Source organism: Sardina pilchardus, chromosome 7 (genome assembly GCF_963854185.1).
Source record: "Sardina pilchardus chromosome 7, fSarPil1.1, whole genome shotgun sequence".
Lineage (NCBI taxonomy): Eukaryota > Metazoa > Chordata > Actinopteri > Clupeiformes > Clupeidae > Sardina > Sardina pilchardus.
Window position 1 is genome coordinate 3,503,204 of NC_085000.1, and position 21,548 is coordinate 3,524,751.

The following is a 21,548-nucleotide window of genomic DNA, read 5'->3' on the forward strand; positions in this document are numbered from 1 at the left end:
ACCCAAAATAAATGTTAATGTCAGACTATCGATGCACATGTCTGTGTTGATAGAATAAAGTCAGAAATAAAAACGAACCTTTTATCACATTGCAATAGCCTATACTTTCCCTGTATGGCAGTAGCGGAATGATATTATCTAGGCTACAAAGGAAGCCGGTTTCGTGACACACACAAGTTTATTTACCTGCTGCAGCAGTGCCGCTCCAACTAATTCCACTCCAGGCTACAACACACATAACATCACCGGTAGGCTACATGTAGGACAGTCTCAATCTAAAGTTATCAGAAGCAGGTAACATAACGTTACGAGGGGCTTGCTTTAGCAAGAGTCTACCAAAAGTAATTAGCCTACCTGTTCGTCAGTAGGCCAGCTGTTGGTGCATTTGGAAAGATGGATGGAACAGCATTTGTTTTCAGTAACTTGTGGTCCTTTAGACTGCGGGGTTTGCCCTCTGGTCTAAAATGATCACTAGCCTACATATTCACAACTTCAGTAGTAGGCTACAGTCTCTGCCAGCTCCAAGCTGCCTGCAAGAACCATCCTTCCTGGTTCTTTTAACTGAAATTGGTGTAAACTCTGTGGTGTCCCACCGTGGTGCACACTGAATCACCATGTTTATAAGGTGGCTACTACTAAATGTCCCAACTGGAGTTCGCTTCTGTTTTACTTTTTGACGCAGTTAGGCCGCGAGCTAGATAGGCCTACCGTGCACCCCCCCCCACCTCCCAACAAAACCATACTTTTTTGAAAGGTCTGGGTGTGTAGAATATGAATCTGAATGTTAACATTGAAAATTTTGGAATGCACTACCTGTTTTAGCCCTGAGAATAGGGAAACCCTAAAAACCGATTATAAGCGATTCTAACACATCAAGATGGTCCTAGTCAATCAGAACAGCTTTTAAGTGACCTATTACACACTCAAACTTCACATATGAAGACTTAGGTCAAATGTCTACCATGCTGATTATTGGTAGGTGTCTTAAATTAACATAGGCAAAGCCTTATATTGATATAATGAGCCAATTTCATGTATAGGCCGCAAAGTAGATACGACTACCATACACCCCCTACCCCCTTTTCTATCAAAATCATGCTTTTGTGAAAGGTTTGGATGTGTAAAATATGAATATGAATGTTAACGTTGAACATTTTGGGTTGCACTACCTGTTTTAGCCCTATGAATAGGGAAACCCTAAAAACCGATTATAAGCGATTCTAACACATCAAGATGGTCCTAGTCAATCAGAACAGCTTTTAAGTGACCTATTACACACTCAAACTTCACATATGAAGACTTAGATCAAATATCTATCATGCTGCTTATTGATAGGTGTCTTAAATTAATATAGGCAAAGCCTTATATTGATATAATGAGCCCATTTCATGTATAGGCAACAAAGTAGATACGACTACCATACACCCTCTACCCCCTTTTCTAACAAAATCATGCTTTTGTGAAAGGTTTGGATATGTAAAATATGAATATGAATGTTAACATTGAACATTTTGGGTTGCACTACCTGTTTTAGCCCTATGAAAAGGGAAACCCTAAAAAACGATTTTAAGCGATTCTAACACATCAAGATGGTCCTAGTCAATCAGAACAGCTTTTAGATGACCTGTTACAGACTCAAAGTTCACATATGAAGACTTAGGTCAAATATCTACCATGCTGCATATTGGTAGGTGTCTAAAACGAACATAGCTAAGGCCTTATATTGATATAGGGAGCTAATTTCATAGGCCACAATCTACTGTAGATACGCCTGCCATACACCCCCAATCCCTCTGCTTTGGGGTTGGGGGTGTATGGTAGGCACAAATGCACAATAACTTAATACAAGAGAACTACTGTATAAAGCATTCTCACACACACACACACACACACACACACACAATGAACTACAGCATGTAAACAGACACTGTAACTACACTGAACAAACTTATAAAAGTAACACTTTTGTTTTATGCCCCCATTTATAATGAGCTGAACTCAAAGAGCTAAGACTTTATACACAAAAGGCCTATTTCACTCAAATATTGTTCATAAATCTGTGCTAGTGAGCACTTCTCCTTTGCCAATATAATCCATCCACCTCATAGGTGTGGCCTATTAAGATGTCAGGTGTGCCTTAGGTTGGCAGGCTCACAATAAAAGATCACTCTAAAATGTGTAGTTCCATCGCACAGCACAATGCCACAGATGTTGCCAGCTTCAAGGGAGCCTATACAGTTGGCTGCTCCCTCTGACTGCAGAAATGCTCATTTCTCTACCATAAGCCGTCTCCAAAGGCATTTCAGAGAATTTGGTAGTACTGTATCCAACCAGCCTCACAACAACAGTAGACCATGTGTAACCACACCAGCCCAGGACCTCTACATCTAGCATCTTCACCTCCAAGATCATCTGAGACCCACCACCCGAACAGCTGCTGCAACAATCGGTTCTGCACAAAGTGTCAAGCCGTGTCAGGGAAGCTCATCTGCATGCTCGTCATCTTTATTGGGGTCTCAACCTGACTGCAGTTTGTCATCGTAACTGACTGGAGTGGGCAAATGCTCACATTCGAAGGTGTCTGGCACTTTGGAGATGTGTTCTCTTCACAGATGAATCCCGGTTTTCACTGTACAGGACTGATGGCAGACAGCATGTATGGCTTTATGGGATGGGCAGACGTGTGTTATGGACAACGAACATAGGTGCATTTTATTGATGGCATCCATCCATAGCATCTCATCCACCACCATCACCTCATGTTGCAGCATGAATGATGATGCACAGCCCCATGTTGCAAGGATCTGTACACAATTCCTGGAAGCTGAAAACATCCCAGTTCTTGCATGGCCAGCATACTCACCAATCATGTCACCCCCATTGAGCATGTTTGGGATGCTCTGGGTCGGCATATACGACAGCATGCTCCAGGTCCTGCCAATATCCAGCAACTTTGCAAGAGGAGTTGAAGAGGAGTGGACCAACATTCCACAGGCCACAATCAACAACCTGATCAACTCTATGCGGAGGAATTATTGACATGCCTAGAACATCGGTGTCAAAACGCATAATCACTGTATGTGAAGACAATACAGTGAAACTGCATATTTTAGAGTGGCCTTTCATTGTAGCCAGGCTTAGGCACACCTGTGCAATAATCATGCTGTCTAATCAACATCTTGATATGCCACACCTGTGAGGTGAATGGATTATATTGGCAAAGAAGAAGTGCTCACTAACACAGAGTTGTGAACAATATTTGAGAGAAATGTTGTGAAAGTGGTGTGTTTATCATTTTGTTCAGTGTAGTTATTGTGTGTCTGTATGCATGCTGCATTGCACATTTTTGTGTGTGCATGCTGTATAGTTCTTTTCCATGCTGTATGTACATAGTTCTTGTATAGTCATTGTGTGTGTATGTGCATGCTGGGTAGGAAATGGGCTCATGAAATCAACATAAGGGGCTGTATTACGACACTTCATGGTCACTTATTTAAAGTTTATTTAAATTTAGTAGGCTGTCCTGTCCACATTGGGAGTGTTTTCGTTATCAAATGGATAACGAATGGCACAACAAGGCATTCCTATGTTTCTTAATCAGTAATGGGTGTGTTTTTCGGGCAAAACATCCTTTAAACTAGTGCAAGTGTCATCGGTCATTCCCTTTAAGAGCAAGCAGCGCAACTTAACAATCAGCGCCCGTATCATTGTTGATAATGCACTCTTAAAATAATAACAACTCGCCACTGATTTCTGACCAGGTTTCCCTTGGTCAGTAGTGCAATGCGTTTTAGTAAGATAATGATTCTTAGATAATGTGCCAGACCCGTTCTTAAGTCATTAATTCCCACACCCCTTGGCACATTGCTCAATAAAAGAGACGCGCATGGCGAAAAACTCTACGATAGGAATAAGCTTTGCGTTGTTATTATTCCACGCTTTCTGCCAGGTTTTGCATCATGAAAATAGGGCCCAAGGCCTTAACTAGGCTATATTAAATGTAGTCACTTACCAAGAAGCAGTATAGGGTGTTCTTTCACCTAAGTCATCATATGTGAAATTTGAGTGTGTAATGGATCATCTAAAAGCTCTGGTTGACTAGGACAACCTCTGTTAAAATCGCTTAAAATAGTTTTTTTTCCCCTATTCAGAGGGTGAAAACAAATAGTGCAACCCAAAATGTTCAATGTTAACATTCAGATTCATCTTCTACAGACTGAAACTTTTCTAAAAATCAGAATTTTATTAGGAGAGGGGGTTGGGGGTGTATGTTAGGCGTATCTAGGTTGTGGCCTATACAATTACCTCCCTATATCAATATAAGGCCTTAGCTATGTTAATTTTAGACACCTACCAATATGCAGCATGGTAGATATTTGACTTAAGTCTTCATTATGTGAAGTTTGAGTGTGTAATAGGTCATCTAAAAGCTGTTCTGTTTGACTATGATAATCTCTGTGTTAAAATCGCTTGAAATCATTTTTTAGGGTTTCCCTATTCACAGGGTTAAAACAGGTAGTACAACCCAAAATGTTCAATGTTAACATTCATATTCATATTTTACACATCCAAACCTTTCACAAAAGCATGATTTTGTTAGAAAAGGGGGTAGGCGGTGTATGGTAGTCATATCTACTTTGTGGCCTATACATGAAATTGGCTTATTATATCAATATAAGGCTTTACCTATGTTAATTTAAGACACCTACCAATAAGCAGCATGGTAGACATTTGACCTAAGTCTTCATATGTGAAGTTTGAGTGTGTAATAGGTCACTTAAAAGCTGTTCTGATTGACTAGGACCATCTGATGTGTTAGAATCGCTTATAATCGGTTTTTAGGGTTTCCCTATTCTCAGGGCTAAAACAGGTAGTGCATCCCAAAATTTTCAATGTTAACATTCAGATTCATATTCTACACACCCAGACCTTTCAAAAAAGTATGGTTTTGTTGGGAGGTGGGGGGGGTGCACGGTAGGCCTATCTAGCTCGCGGCCTAAGTAGCCTACTACTAATCTAGAAAGTAAAATTCCGCTGCTGCTGAGAAACCAGTCCCTCAAAATGTAATAAATCATTGAGATGCAAGGTTCGTTTTGTTTCTAACATCATTCTATCAACACAGACATAGTCTGACGTTTTAATTTATTTGTCTCGGGTGTGCTGTGGGGTGGATAAGACTGTTTTGGATGTTACCGTTGAATTGCATTAGCTCAGCACCAACTTAGCAAAGGTGAATGATGCAATTTAAAGGAACACTCCACCGTATTAAACTACGTAATTTCCTTAACTAAGATGAGTTGATACATACCTCTCGCGTTTCAAAGCGTGCACTCAAAGGCTCTGGCGCGAGGCGGTAGGCCTACTTTGATAGCGCTTAGCTAGCCCAGTTCATTCACTCAGATCCAAACAGAGATTAAGTTAAAAGCGACCAAACACCTCCACGTTTTCCCTATTAAAATACAGTTTCAAGTAGTTACACGACCAACTACAGTATGGTGACAAAATAAAACGTGGCACTTTTCTAAGCAGATAAGAGGGATAATAATGTGTGGTGGAATAGCACATGGGAGCACTTCAACTCAGTAATATCCTCACTCCAACGTGAAACTGAAAATCCAAGAGTGATGATAGACCTATTACTGCGCCGAGTCGAAGTGCTCTCAAGTGTTATTACGCCATATTATCCTTCTTACTCGCTTAGAAAAGCGCCATGTTTTATTTTGTCTCACCATAGGCTACTTGGTTGTGTAACTGTATTTTAATAGGGAAAACGTGGAGGTGTTTCGTCACTTCGAACTTCATCTCTGTTTGGATCCGAGTGAATGAACTGGGCTAGCTACAGTAAGTGCTATCAAAGTAGCGCCATGCGTCAGAGCCTTTGAGTGCATGCATTGAAACGTGTGAGGCATGTATCAACTCGTCTTAGTTAAGGGAATAACGTAACAAACAGACTCTCTGTGGGGTGGTGGGAGATGTTGCCTACAAATACCTGACATGCGTATCAAGCAGCTCTCTCTGTCATTATACCTCCCATCCTTGGCCATGATCCAAGATAAAAAAGTTTAAATAAATTTTAAAAAGGATCTGTGTGGGAACAAGAAATGTAATTTACTGTGGCTAATGTCAAATATACTGTACATTGACAACTGAATAACAGTGCATCTAAATATCAATCTCTCTCTCCCTCTCCTCTCTCTCTCTCTCCCTCTCCTGTCTCTCTCTCTCTCCCTCTCTCTCAGTAACAGAGTGGAGAGGTCCTGAAGAGGACCAGAGTAGACAGCAGCGGTGGATCTCCAGCAGACAGGTGGAGGGTGTGATGGAGAAGGAGCAGGTCCCCCCGGCCTGCAGCGCCAGCACCACCACTACCGCCCCCACTAACCCCCCCACTAACCCCCCCACCAGCACCACCTCCACCCCCACCCGCACTGCTGCGCCTCAGATCTCTGTCTACGCCGGCGTCCCAGACAGACAGATGCAGGTAAGACAGGCTGACGATGGACATTCTGAAATCAAAACCAGTGCAGTGGTTCCAAAAATAACCTAAGATTGCAGAAATTGAGAATCCCATATAGTCTATTGCCTGTTCTTCATACACAACAGAACAACAGAAACACTTATAATGCCTAGATATATGGCTTTTCTTAAATACACGTCTATACTTTTGAGCAGCTGTCATTTTCAATTATATTTCATCAGTTATCTGTTTAAAAATCTTGTAGAGGACTTCTGTGTTTGGACAAGTAGTTGGTTGTTTAGATTTGTTATCCTGCTGTTTCGTCTTGAAGTCATGCCTCCCTTGATGTAACTCCATGCCCCCCTCCTGAGGGACTGTTGCACATTTTGGGAACCACTGAGGTTGGGTGCATGAAATGTCAAAAGTGTTCAGACTTTTTTAAAGACATGCCACTGCTGCCATCTGCTGGTTGCCTGAAGCAACACAGCCCTTAATAATGGCATTTAGACTGTGCAAGAAGTGAACGAACGTTGTTGATTTAACTTTTGATGGAGTGTATGTCTAAAGTTTTTTGCAAAGTGTAGACAGCTGCTGTCGAATGAGGAACAAAGTGTGGCTTTAAGAAGATTGATGGGCAAACTGGGGTCAAGAATGCTATTTGTCACGCCTCAATAAAATGCCATCCATCTTGTTGTTTGTGGTCAGCTTGAGTAGGAACAGGTATGAACCATGACCTGCTAATGATTTCTGACATCCTTAATCCTTCAGCCTATTAGTGTTTTACATGAGGAGGGTAAACTATCTGAGGTGTTTGAGATGGGAGAGATTTTTAAAAACGTAAAGCAAAAATAAAATCAGTTTAAAGTCTAAAGAAGGCACGCATGAAACGTTGACAATGTACATGTCTAAGCATTCAAAGGACAGTTCAGAATGTATTACATGAAATGAAATCAATATGTTATTCTAATGAACAGGCAGTGTTTTCCTTTCCATTGTGTTGGACTCCATTCCATTTCTGACCTGTTCGTACAACTTCATCAATGAAATGGCATGTGGTGAAGTGAATCCCTTCTCTCTCACCCTGGTTCAGTGACCAGCAGCGTGAACAGCCTATCACAAACGCCTTGAGAGGTGAACAGGGCGTCTGCGTCTGTCACTAAACATGTCTTCCTTTAGGCGGATAGGATTATGCCGTTTGCCCTTCCTTCGTGACCCTTGGGCCAGTGAAGAGGTCATCCCCAGTCAGGTTCACACAGGTCAAAGGTGAAAAGGCATTTTATGACCAAATATGCCATGATACACAGGGTGTCACTCAATCAGAGATGTAAGTCTCTATGGGGAGAAGGAGTGGTCAAGCCGGTCTTCAGGAACTATTGGCTGTTACGGCATTTGGGGTATATCTTGTTTCATGTGGATGTTTCAGTCACAAGTTGTTTAGTGTCCAAAGTGGAGAAAAGATAGTATTACTGAGAACCGGTCTGGACTACTGCCATGGGAACTGCACGGCCCACCTGTTGCTGTTATTGTTTTGGGGAGAAAAGTGTGTGGAGGATTTAATAGAGTTGGGTGAGCATCTTCATTTACACACCATTGCTTTCACTTACATGTCTGAACATTATAAGATCACTATTAAGCAAGGTTTGTTTGTTTTGTTGTTGTTATTGGTTCTTACTTACAGTACTTCTTACTTCTAGTTTTGATTTGATAATTTTTATTTTTTGTTTTTAAGAAATAATTCAGCTCTATACAGTACTTTCCCACATTTAAATTACTTTTTTAATTACTAAGTGCTAGTGAAGTTTTGTAAAGTACTAAGGAGTACTCTCTCTGTTTTGTGTACGAGGCGTGAGGGCCTCAACACCCTGCTTAGAGAGAATTGCTGTAGAGGGGAGAGGTCCTTGAAGGACTGTGAAGTAATCTTAAGATGCTTAGCATGGCTTCACACTGCTTTCGCTAAGCAGATATAAAGATAAATCACTTTATGTTTCCTGTATATCAATCTCTTTGGTGACGTGTGCTTTTACAGCGTCTAGTATATTTGGTGATATGTTACAGCACAGTGTGTTATAAAGTAGGTGAGCAACTTTGACAATATCCCTGCACATCTGGCTTTTATGACCAAAGCAGGAGCCAGTCATTACATGGGTCCTTAAAATGGGTTTGATTGGAATAACTGGTTTGGTGATATTTTACATTTTATTTATGGCAATGTTTTTACATTTCATTCGTATTTTCGCAGTGGCACAAACACATATGTGATTGATATATGATGTACAATATGTAATCACATTATAGTTAATTTATTTATTTATTTATTTTAGTATATTTTTTTGGCCTTTTTTGCCTTTATTAGTATAGGACAGTGGAGTGGTAGACAGGAAACAAGCGGGAGAGAGAGATGGGGCGGGATTGGGACATGACTGCAGGCCGGATTCAAACCTGGGTTCCCATAGGGCATAGGCACTCGGACCCGTAAATGGTACGGACGCTGTAGCCTGCTGTGCCACAGCGCCCCCTAGTTAATTTATTTTATTCATACTTATATAATCTCTTTTGAGATCTGCAGTTCGTTAGAAAAGCTATAGCCCCATGAATGTAAGTCTTTAGCAAAGATGGACTCCCTCGTTGCGCGGGCGGGCATGTAGCATGTGCTGCTCAGTAAGGGCAGGTCAGGCCCGTGGATCCCAGAGGTTTCTGCTGTAACCCATAGGTCATAGCCAAGGGGGCCTCTCTGGACTGGTCCATCAATGTGAACAGGCATCATATGGCGCCTTCCGCCTCACACATATGTACACACACAAATGCATGGCAACAGAAACACAAACACACACACACACACATACACACACACTCACAGACCTGCAAGCAAGCATGCACGCACGCACGCGCACGCACACACACACACACACACACACACACACACACACACACACACACACACACACACACACACACACACACACACACACACACACACATATGCTGAAGGCCTTGTTTTCTGAAGCCTGAATGATGGAGCAGGGCAGGGAGCAGGGGGTTGGGGGCTGGGGGGGCTGGGAATGTGTTTCTGCTGTCAGGAGTGCGGGTGAGAGGGGGGGTGTTTTGACAGATGGGCTGCTATGATGGAGACCACTGACCCCTTCTGTGACAGGAAAGAACTGCACTGCCCCTGGTGGCAGGATAGAGTGTGTGTGTGTGTGTGTGTGTGTGTGTGTGTGTGTGTGTGTGTGTGTGTGTGTGTGTGTGTGTGTGTGTGTGTGTGTGTGTGTGTGTGTGTGTGTGTGTGTGTGTGTGTGTGTGTGTGTGTGTGTGCGCGCTCAAGTCTGGGGGGAGGTGGTGGCAAGTTCTACAGTGTATGTCTTGCTTATTGTGGATATAATTCATAGCTTGATGGCTTTTCCACTGAGAATGCATTCGTTAAGCTTACAGGCACAGTAAAATGTTCTAGTAACAAGAATGTGTATCTGTCTAAATCCTAAAGGATTCTCCCACGCTGGTACTTAGTTTACTTGGCATATGTATTTAGATTTGTTTTTATGGTTTTGAAGCCATTGCGTTTATAAGATTACTGAACTACCCAATTTTGTAAATGCCAGAATAAAGTGCTTAGTTGAATTTCTCTCCCCTCTCAATCACTCTCTCTGTCTTCTTCTTTCCCCCTCCACCCTCTCTCTCTCTCTTTATCCCCCTCTATCTCATCCCCCTCTCTCTCTATTTACCCCTCCATCCCCCCTCTCTTTCCCTCTCCATATCTCTCACTCTTTCCCCCTCCATCTCTCTCTCTCTCATTCTTTCCCCTTCACCCCCTCTCTCTCTCTTTTTCCCTCTCCATCAACCTCTCCATCTCTCACTCTCTTTCCCCTCCATCTCTCTCTCCTTCTTTCCCCCTCCATCTACCTCTCCATCTCTCTCTCTCCATCTTTCTCTCTCCTTCTTTCCCCCTCCATCCCATCCCCCTCTCTCTCTTTCCCCTTCTATATACCCCTCTCTCTCTCTCTCTCTCTCTCTCTCTCCCCCCCCCCCCCCCCTCTCTCTCTCTCTCTGCAGGTGATCCAGCAGGCGTTGAGCAGGCAGCCCAGCACGGCGGCTCAGTACCTGCAGCAGATGTACGCGGCGCAGCAGCAGCACCTCATGCTGCACACAGCAGCTCTGCAGCAGCAGCACCTCAGCAGCACACAGCTCCAGAGTCTGGCCGCCGTGCAGCAGGTGGGGGGGGGGCATACACACACACACACACACACACACACACACACACACACATGCACACACACATACACAGACACGTATACACACACACACACACACACACACACACACACACACACACACACACACATAAACACACACAGATACGCACATATGCACATATGCACACATACACACATGCACGCACACATGTACACACACACACACACACACACTCATGAACACAAAACATACACACACTCACACACACAAACTGACACATACACACTGATACGTGTAATGTCACTAATGTCAACTGGTTTGGTTAAAGAAATATACAAACGCTTCAGTAAGGAGAACAGAGCCTAACACTCATCAGCATACAGTAGAATCTCAGGGCCCTTCTTCAGCTGATCTGAAAGAAAAAGAGACATGTTTTCCTGACCTTGGTCCTCTCCTGCTGTAATCTAACCTGCCCCATTGTCAAGGGCACCACTTGCATGTTGAGCATAAAGCCATTAGTCTGAGATCATATGTCACTAGCTGGCATTTTCTCTGCTATTTAATTTCATCTGTTCTTTAAAAGGGCAATAGTGGTCACAGGGCAAACATCTGTTCTGGCGAGCAGAGAGATAGGTCTACTAACACACTAACTTTTACTGTAAAAATGTGCATTAACGGAGAGTATTATTAAGCACTTCTCTTTTAATAATACATTTCTTGCGTTGATGGCAAACAGTAATCTTTTTGGTATATTATCACAGGGATACGAGAAGACATGCCATTGTGCAAAACTCTCAACCGCTAATGTAGTATTGGTATATAAAATGCATACGCGGCCCCAGCCGTGGCGCAACTGGCTGGGGCACCTGCACCGCACGCCGGCGACCCGGGTTCGATTCCCGCCCCGTGGTCCTTTCCGGATCCCACCCCTACTCTCTCTCCTGCTCATTTCCTGTCATGCTCTCTACTGTCCTGTCCAATTAAAGGCATAAAAAGCCCAAAAAAATAATCTTTAAAAAAAATAAAATGCATACGCAGATGAAGAAAAAATGGAACACACACACACACGCATGCATGCATGCACAAACACACACACACACACACACACACACACACACACATACACACATACAATGTATGATGTATTTATGTGCTGAATTCTGTAGATTCAGCTTTAGGTATATCTGAGACATGACATTCTTCAGTGCCATTGCTGTGCTGCGCTGCACTGTAGGCTCTGAGCTCTGCTCCCTCTGCTCCCTCTGCTCCCTCTGCTCCGGTCTGGTCTGGCTGCTGCCTGCAGCTCTGTGTAACCTGAGCAGTGAGGCGGGCGCTGATGAGGGCTGACACTGATAAATATCTGTCTAAACACTGCGCATGGTGCTCATTTCAGACAGCTCCGGAGAGAGCGCTTCAAACCCGCAAAATAAATTACATCCGAGAGTGTATTAAAAAATTAAAAATTAAAATAGAAAAAAACCCTGAACTATTTTTCCATCTGCGTTTTACTCTGGTGTCACGTCTGGTTAGATTCTCCTACGCCACAATTTAAAACAATCTCAAGAAATGTGTGATGAAAAGACTCATCATTCACCTTCAAGGGGCTTTGAGTGTATTCCTAGGGTATCAATGACAGGAAAAGCTGTTGGTTATTACGCACAGTTAGCCTGAGGTTAGCGTGGGCAGTTCTAAGCTAATTGCCACTGTCTGGCTAGACAGTTTCTGGCGTTCAGCCGCCGAGATATGAAAGGCTGTGATAAGTGCTTTTGATGGATGAAGCCCATTGGCCCCCTCAGGGTACGCTTATTGCAGTCTACACCACAGTCTTGAGTGTGCGTGAAGGACCTCACTCCAGCTAAAAACCACCACATCCTGCTTCTTATTCGGACAGTGCAATATTAATATCGCTCTCAACTGCCTCTCTGGCATCTTGCTTTAATAATGTTCTTTACGGCTCCACTGAAACAAAAAAAAAAAAGAGCTCAGAGCAATAAGTCATCTTGTTGCACACTCATTAAGTCCGCTGATTGAGATTGCTATATATGGGGTTGCTATGTGAAATATTATGGGTTAGGTTTCCCCTGTAGTTGTTGTCAGTTTCACTGGGAGAGGAGAATGTATGTTTTGACCATTCTGGGTAAAAGAGGGGGGAGGATTCTGTTTCCTGCTGCGCATTCTCCCTGTGCGCTGTTCTGTGTTTTTGAAGTGCCAAGACGCTCACAGTGTTGATTAATGGGCGACGGTTTTGACTTATGCTCAGCCCCCCTCTCTCTCCCCCCTAACTCAACACCCCACAGCCACGCCACCATCAACAAACAGCCCTGATTAAACTCTCTTCAGCCCATTGTGGCCGGAAGGCAAAGCTCAGGACAACATGGGGCCACGTTCCAGCACGCGCAGTCTTCATGAACCGCAGCGAGCGCTCTGAGCAACATGGAGTCAGTCAGGTCCCAGCCAACGCGGTCCTCACGAACCGCAGCGAGCCCAGCACATGGGACACAAGACTAGCTTTCAACAGGGGCTCCGCAAATAGTACTGCATGTGTTTCTGACTAAATGGCCTAATGTTAAAGTGGGCGGGCAGCCCGGGTGACCATGTCCATCTGTAGTATAAAACCACAGTGTGGTTGGCAGTCCACTTGGTAACCAGGATACCACCTTAAAGATGCAGGTTGCGATTCTGATGAAAGCCAGTCCAATGGCACTCCTCCCGTGAAATGCATGCTGCTTGAAGCAATGTGTTTGGCAGGAATAATTTATGGCTTGGTCCGGGCCATGTGTGTGTGTGTGTTTAGAGTACCACATCTGTGTACGGACACTAGTGTGTGTGTGTGTGTGTGTGTGTGTGTGTGTGTGTATGTGCGTGTGCGTGTGCATGTGTGTTTTTGAAACACACACATGGAACAGAGATCTAAAAGACCGTGAGGAGCAATTTGGTGAATTTGACAAAAAACCTGCATTACATTAGATAATTGCCATCATTAAAGATGCTCTCAAAAGCACAATGAGCTCCGTAAGGAAAACCATAATCTATTTAAATGTAAAAAGTGCAACTAATAGCTGGATGACTCAATAACTCAAATTGAAAATAATAACTCATTTCTAATACTGTTAGCCAACAGAAACATTATAATTATGGTTTTTGTATCCAACAAGCACACATTGCTTCCCTATGGTGTGGAAAATGTTTCAAATGTTGCTTAATTACTTCGGATATGACATCACAAATACCACCACAGTCTCACTCCTTTGCCCTTATGAAATTTTGACTTTAATTCATACTCGTTCTCTGCTCTTTCTCTCTCTCTCTTTCTCTCCCTCTCTCCCCTCCCTCCCTCTCTTTGTACCCCCTCTCCTTCTTTCTCTCTCTCTCCCCCTCCCTCTCTTTGTACCCCCTCTCTTTCTCTCTCTCTCTCTCTCCCTCCCTCTCTTTCTCTCTCCTCTCCTCTCAGATCAATCTGGCCACCTCTCCGGCCGCTGCCGCCCAGCTCATCAGTCGAGCCCAGAGCGTGAGCTCCGCCCCGGGCAGCATCACCCAGCAGGCCGTGTTGCTAGGTAACACCTCAGCCTCCACCCTCACCGCCAGCCAGGCCCAGATGTACCTGCGCGCACAGATGGTAAGAACAGCGAGAGTGACTGATGGAGAAATCCCCCTTCTAGAATTGGGACTTGATTCCATGCGACTAGTTCTTATTGCTGCACTAACATCATGTCCTTGTCGCACTGTGCCGTTTCCCTTTTTCGGATCAAAAAAGTAGTTTGGAGTTTGGATAGAAACGCCAGCTAAATAACTATGTGAAAATTAACGTAAACGAAACGGAAAAAAAAAAAACATGAATGAGAAATTTCTTTTGTACTTCTATCAGTGGCCCGCAGGTTTGTTTTAGTTTGTCTTAAAGAAAGGGATAAGCACACAAAAGTGACCGTGGAGACTGACCCAAAATGGGTTGAGGGTCACCCAACAGCATTTCCCTCATAGGCTCCAAGCATCCTCTCCGATCTATTAAAATAAATACAAATCATTGTGTGTAACTGGGGCCCCTGTTAAAAGGAAGTGTCACCCGCAAAGGAGCCCCGTATGAATCACCTTTGGTTCACAATCCGACTCCCACTACAATTGGTCAACTGACGTTTTTTTTTCTGAATAGGTAAAAGGATACAGTTCTGAGAAACATGTGGTATTTTACTTGCGTGCATTTTTGGGGGGTTCCTGAGGAAGCGGGCAGTCCACGCATGCCATTAGTGAAGATTTAAGAACGTCAGTAAAGACCCTGGACATATTTCACTTGAATGCGTCAGTGGGTTTGTCGTGAATCTCCCCTTTCAAGTCCAAACCACACCGCTCTCCTCCTAATGCCGGTTTCTGGTTATACGTGTGTATATACTACGTCCCAGCGACTAGAATAGAATCATTTCTCGCCACGCAGACTGTGGAGACAGCAATAACACAGCCGCAGTTTTTACTGTGGAAATCTGGACCTGATCCCCCTTCCCCCTCAGCTGTCCGAATGTCACTTTTTCCGACCGCTCTTTCTTGTGGCCGAAGCGTTTATTTCGGGGACCACTGCGGCTCATTTAGAAAACAAATGGGACCTGGGACGGCGTATCCTATGTGTTTCCTCTGGCACATCTGCTGCAGTGATCAAATGCGTCAAGATACTGTAGATGGGTGCTTTTAACTTCTTTAACTTCATTGAATTTCTACTTCACAACTGCTCAGAATGCCCTTGATTAATATGATCTATTTTCTCTTCTCACCATTAATCGAATCACCGGAATAACTGGATGAGCTGACAGCCTGGCACGCATTTGTGGAGCTCCTATAGCAAAAAAACGTGAACGTGTTTGGTGTGCTTTTCAGGCTCAGCAAACTAACCTTGTGCAAGTAGCTAGGAGCCTAGGCCGCGCTGTTCCTTTGTCCCCCCAGCTCATATTCACTCCAACCGCCACAGTCGCCGCGGTCCAGACAGAGGTGCCCACACACACCACCAACCAGCAGCCTGCCAGCACACAGGTACTCTTACTAGACACACACACACACACACACACACACACACACACACACACACACACACACACACACACACACACACACACACACACACACACACACACACACTATACTATAATAGCCCTCAGCACATAATGACATTCAATACAAACTGGCAGCCTCAGGCGTTCTTGCCTTCCTAACAGCCAGCTGATTACCAGTCTAAATTCTGCCCAATGACTCAATGCATCTTCCATCCCTCTCTCTCTTTGTGTGTGTGTGTGTGTGTGTGTGTGTGTGTGTGTGTGCCAACTATTCCCTTCCAGGTGCCGAACCTGGCTCTCTGCAGCCAGCAGGGGGAGGTCTCCCCCTCCCCTTCCCAGGCAGCGGTCCAGGCCCTGGGCCTCAAACAGGCCCTTGCAGCCCCTCTCCTTTCCCTGGGCACCCAGGCTGCAGCTCAGTTCAGGAGTCCTGGCCAGGGCCAGGCTGTTCCCCTGAAGGGTGAAGGCCCCGAGGTCTCCTGTGCCCTGCCCCTGCCCGACGGAGGGAGCAAGCTGGACGGTGCTAACGAGTTAACCGCCCGCATGGTGGCCATCAGCAGAAACGTCACTGCCGTCACCAGCCATCCACTCTTCACCACAGGTATGTATTCCGTTATGCTGGACGTCATTTAACAGTATGAAAGGATGAAATAAATAAATAAAATATCAACTCATATATACATAATATATCAACTAATAAGTGATTGGTCAGCTATAGCACATCAAACTGAAAAAAACAGGCTCCTGCATTTGTAGAAAACCCAACAACATATATGATCTAAAAGGGTTTTCATGGTATGGATTGTTTAGCTGAGGACATTTTGGTGGGTTCCAACAACTCACTCACAACATACTCGTCTCGTCCAGCCTGGCTTGGTTTGGCAGTCGCAAACATGAGGTGAAGAAAGTGAGATATGATCTGTCTGAGAAAGCCATATGTGGGGTCAACACAGCATAAGGCTGTCTGTCATGATGATGTTTTTTCCGTTCGCTATGCATTAGAGAGGGGGGGGGGGGGAGAAAACAAGTTTTCGAGTGATGGCAACAGCTGGCCCTGAGCACTTAAGTGAGGCCTAGATGTTGCCATGGTAGCAAACCTCTGGGGTGCGCCATGTGACGCTGTGGTGTGGACCCACACCTGCTCAGGGAGCTATAATGTGATGGCTAACATACTGTTATCCTGCTCAGGATAGCAGAACATAACATACTGTACCTGCTCAGGATAGCAGAACATGAAGGGCTAGCATACTGCTAACCTGCTCAGAATAGCGGAACAAAAAGCTTGCTCACGGGATCGATGGTTAGGAAGTGTACCTACTGTATGTTCCCAGGTCCTATGTTCCCCAGGTCCTATGTTCCCCACTTTGTATTCCCAGCTTTTCCCAAATACATATGTATGCATTGCGACCAGGGAAAATACATAGGGATGACCCCGATGGTTAACATACTGCTATGATGTACAGTGTAATGGATTACTCCATTTTGGCCTCTTCATTGCAGTAGAATGTGATACCTTGCACACGGCTTGCCTGCTGAAGATTGTAGCATACGCTAGCTGGTCTGCACTGTGAAATACTCTCTCTCTCTCTGTTGGGGGAGGCTGGGGGTGTCACTTAACACCAGTGCAATGTCGGAGATGGCTACTGCCCCACTGGAACCTCCCACACCAACACTATGTGGTTGGAAAAACATTCTTATAGTGGTGTTAAGATGGCCTGTTTTTTTTCTTTTCTTATGTGTGAAAATATAGGTTTTCCCAAGAAAACTGAGCGGTCAATATATACCCTGTCCATCGCTACAGAAACACTCTGAAAACAGTAACACAGGGATGTTTGTTTCATGTCATATAGACCTTATTGTGCATGAGCGCATACTCGGTTTCATTATAACAACAAATACGGCATGGGGTGCATGTGTCATGTCTATTCACGGACCGCCATGCTGTGAACGGTCAAACTGGGTTTCAAAGCTTTTTTAGGCACACGATCTGCACTGAGTCAAATTCCAGCTTCAGCCCTTCTCAGATAGAATTGTGAGCATTTGTCAAGACCCGATTGGCTTGCCATGTGTACTCACAGTATGTTACTGTATTCCACCAGTGATCCAAACCATGTGCATTACTCGAAAACGAGTCTCAAAAGTCACCTCACTCGCCAAATAATTGCTAGACTACTACTGACCCGAAGCAGAATGGAGAGGAAGGAAACAGCACATGTTGATAGCCATCATGAGAATCAATACATTATCAGCACTGGCGAGGTTTCACCTTATATTTCCTAAACATATGCAGCATGCCTGTTATCAAGCTGGACCTGTTAATGTCAAGAGGAAATTGTTGCACAGTGAAATGTTCCTGTTTCTGTAACACATCATCAGTCTATCTGACATGAACATCTGGTCAGCCGGTCTTTACCCCGCTTTGAACTAGTCCCTTAGGAAACAGCAAAAGGCTCCGTGGCCAGTATCAGGAAATACATACATCAAGAGTTAGTTTGACATTATAACAAATATTTCAATGTCTTTTTAATTGTACTTTCGCAGCTCATTTTTTAAGGAGTTCCGCAAGGTCTGTATTAGGATGATGTTTAATACCTTTAGTAACGTAATGTGAAACAAGCTGACTGAATACACCATGAATAGAGGATTCATTCCTCACTGGCACCAAACAGATTATCAATCAGCATCCGAGATCAATGATCCGCTTTTAAGTCTCCTATTGGCTCTCTGTCTGCCTTGTTAATGGAGGGAAGTTTGCCCTTGGGAAAAAACACACACACACACACACACAAACACGTAGCAGCAGCGCCTCTGTCTAAAATCAAAACGCGAGACCTCGACGTCCCCCCTCCCTCGTCATGAACTGATTTTCCCCTTCATAAGGATCTCATTAGACTTGAAACGCTGGTAGGCAGCAGTGGCGCGGCGGACGCGGCACCGGACCATCCCAGGCCCGCGGGCGGCTGAGAGGGGGCTCTAAGTGGGAACAGGCCCTCTCCCGGGGTGACCCCTGCAGACGCGGCACTGGGCTTCTGTTGGAACCTTTGACCAGGGGGCTCTGACATGGGGGGGTCAGTGTAGATCTGAGGGGATTATAATGAGCTGAGGGAGGGGACATGTGTGTTTGTGTGTGTGTGTGTGTTTGTGTGAGTGAAGTATGTATGTGCTTGCATGTGTGCAAATGCGTGCATGTGTGTTGTATTGTTTGTATGCATTAGTGTGCGTGTGTGTGAGCGTGTGTGTGAGAGAGAGAAAGCACATGTGTGAATGTGCATGTATGCATATGCGTAATTGGTGTGTGTGATTGTTTATGCATCTGAATGCATGCGTGTGTGTGTGTGTGTGTGTGTGTGTGCGCGTGCATGTTAGGGCTGTTCATAGAGGATGTATGTGTACGGGGCTGCAGGAAGCTCTCCCCCTCCTCCACACATACCTCTTAAATCAATAGCTCTCAACTGCAATACACTATTGTTTCAGTTCGGGTTCAACATGTTGCCTTGTAATCAGGAAGCTGCATATATTTGAGAGCATGCCGCCAGAGGCAAATGTTGTGTGTGTGTGTGTGTGTGTGTGTGTGTGTGTGTGTGTGTGTGTGTGTGTGTGTGTGTGTGTGTGTGTGTGTGTGAGTAAAAGAGAGAGAGAGAGAGAGAGAGAGAGGGTGTATATCACCCTCCTCCTGCCAATTTGTGTGTGTGTGTGTGTGTTTGTGTGTGCGACTCTCTCTCCACGCTGATGCAGTTTAAGTGTGCCTGAGCATACTGATCCTCATAAGTGCTATAGATTGGGCCCCTAGGCTGAATGCAGCCAATTCACTCTCAGGGCATTCCCATGGAACACTTCCACACCACACGGGTGCTGAAACGCTACTTAGACACATGTGATGAATGGGATTCATGTCTGTTTCAACTGCAGCTAGAGGCCTATCTACCAGACTCTGGCACAATGTTGTATTGTCACGGTGGAAAGAAATTAGCCTGGTTGAGTCCATACGAACCTGCAGGTCCATACTGGAAAGGGTTGCATTGACGCTCATTTCCCAAATGTCCTGTTTTACCACTTAAGTATAATCAACATCGAAATTAAACTGAGGTCGGTGCATTAAACCCTTACCAAACAAATATTTCAAATGCAGCAGTTTACTCAGTTCCAAAGAAAATACATGTTCATATCTGTCTCCTGGCTTTTGGGTGATTCCAAAAAGGGCGTCGACGAGATCCTTTCCAGAATCGTCTGGCCTCACCAAGCCTAGAAAGAAACATTAGTCATGCAGTTCCATAATAATAGCCAGCACTGAAAATATCTTCTATGATCTATCATGAGCATGCATGTACAGTAGATAGTAGTGAAAGTGAGAGTGAGAGTAGATGAGGAGGCTCAGGGTGCCTTTCTCCGTGGTGTGTGTGTGTGTGTGTGTGTGTGTCTGTGTGTGAGAGTGTGAGTGTGAGGGGGCATTTTTAACCTGCGTAGACACCCCCGAGTGCTGGGATGGAATTAATCATTCATGTGTGGGTGGAACTCAAGCCAGATTGCGGTTCTCGTTTGCTTTCCCTCTCTGCTCTCCATACACCGGCCCACCAAACGCGCTGCAGAAGTGCCTCAGCTTCACACTCGGATTCCACTCCACTTGGCCGCCAGTCAAAGGGTGTGTGGAGTTATCCGCAGGATAGACCGAGCTCTATATGAAGCAGGGGTGGAAATTAAAATGTGAAAATGTGAAAATGTATCAGCCAATAGCAGATTTCTGGTCAAATTAACCAGCCACTCAATGTTAAAATATGACTTTGTGTCTGAAATCTACCAGCCACTCTCACATTTTACCAGCATTTGGCTGGTGCTACTTTCCGTCCCTGATATGAAGCTACACTCAGCACCCCTGGAAGTGTCATAATTGCACTGTGTAGGTCGACTGTTTTTGGCTCGGATGAATATGTATATCCAAGAGTTCGAGAGAGGAAATGGATCAAGATCCCGGAGCTAGCTGTGTTGTTGTTTTGCCGGCCATTAAGTCACGTTTTAGATTTACTGGAGCCCCTTGTCACTAAAGGTCAGGCGCTATGTACCGTGGAGAATGCTGAATTTTGTGCACTTAACCCAGCTTCTACATTTGTCCATTCTTTACATACCACCACGATCAATCTGTCATAAACCTTTTTAGCCGCCTGAACAGGCACTAGGGGGGCTGTGGGGGTTGTTGCCCGATAACTTACACTGACGGAAAAGAGGGGGAAGAGGAAAAAAAACTTTCCACTGTAAGAGCAGGGAGCAGAGAAACTCAAAACCACAGTGGCATGTGAATTTCAACATGCCTATTTTATATAGTTGAAGTGCCTCTGGGGGTTCAGAAAGACCAGGAGGGGGACTGGTATGCCGTGTGCGTTAAGTTACCCACAACAAAAGGACGTCTCGCCCATATCAGGTCAGGGAGGTGCAGAGACACGGGTGTGAACATGGCAGGCCTCTTCTCTCCCCTCCCCTCTCCTCTCCTTTCTCCTCTCCTCTCCTCTCCTCTCCCCTACTCTCCTCCTCTCCTCTCCTCCCCTCTCCTCTCCTTTCCCCTCTCCTCTCCTCTCCTCTCCTCCTCTCCTCTCCTCTACTCCCATCTCGTAGGGAACTCACTCTGCTTTTACGTGCTGATGAGCTGAGCTCTGCTTCAGGGCCTGGGAGCCAACGCTGTTCTGTACTATATGCTGTGCTGTATGGGCCTGGGAGCCAATGCTGTTCTGTACTATATATGCTGTGCTGTATGGGGCTGGGTGCAGCTGAGTGAACCCATTAACCCAAAGAGAGCGCACGGTGTCAGTTTCTCCACTGCAGCTGATGGATGGAGTGGGGTGGTGGGGGGCATGGGTGGAGGAGACCCAGGCTTATGCAGGGGGCCA

The 21,548-nt window shown here is 44.9% G+C and overlaps 1 protein-coding gene across 3 annotated transcripts in view; it reads left to right on the forward strand.

Annotated features, from left to right (window-relative positions):
* phc2a (polyhomeotic homolog 2a (Drosophila)) overlaps positions 1–21,548 on the forward strand; it is a 46,870-nt gene that overhangs the window by 14,443 nt on the left and 10,879 nt on the right. The window contains exons 2-6 of one of the 3 annotated variants that reach the window (XM_062540330.1): positions 6,240–6,478; positions 10,502–10,660; positions 14,094–14,258; positions 15,503–15,655; positions 15,958–16,273. In XM_062540330.1, the coding sequence (XP_062396314.1) occupies positions 6,317–6,478; positions 10,502–10,660; positions 14,094–14,258; positions 15,503–15,655; positions 15,958–16,273 (955 nt within the window). In that variant the 5' untranslated portion in view covers positions 6,240–6,316. The remainder of the gene's footprint in view (positions 1–6,239; positions 6,479–10,501; positions 10,661–14,093; positions 14,259–15,502; positions 15,656–15,957; positions 16,274–21,548) is intronic. The other 2 variants (XM_062540332.1, XM_062540331.1) reach the window with 2 other exon arrangements.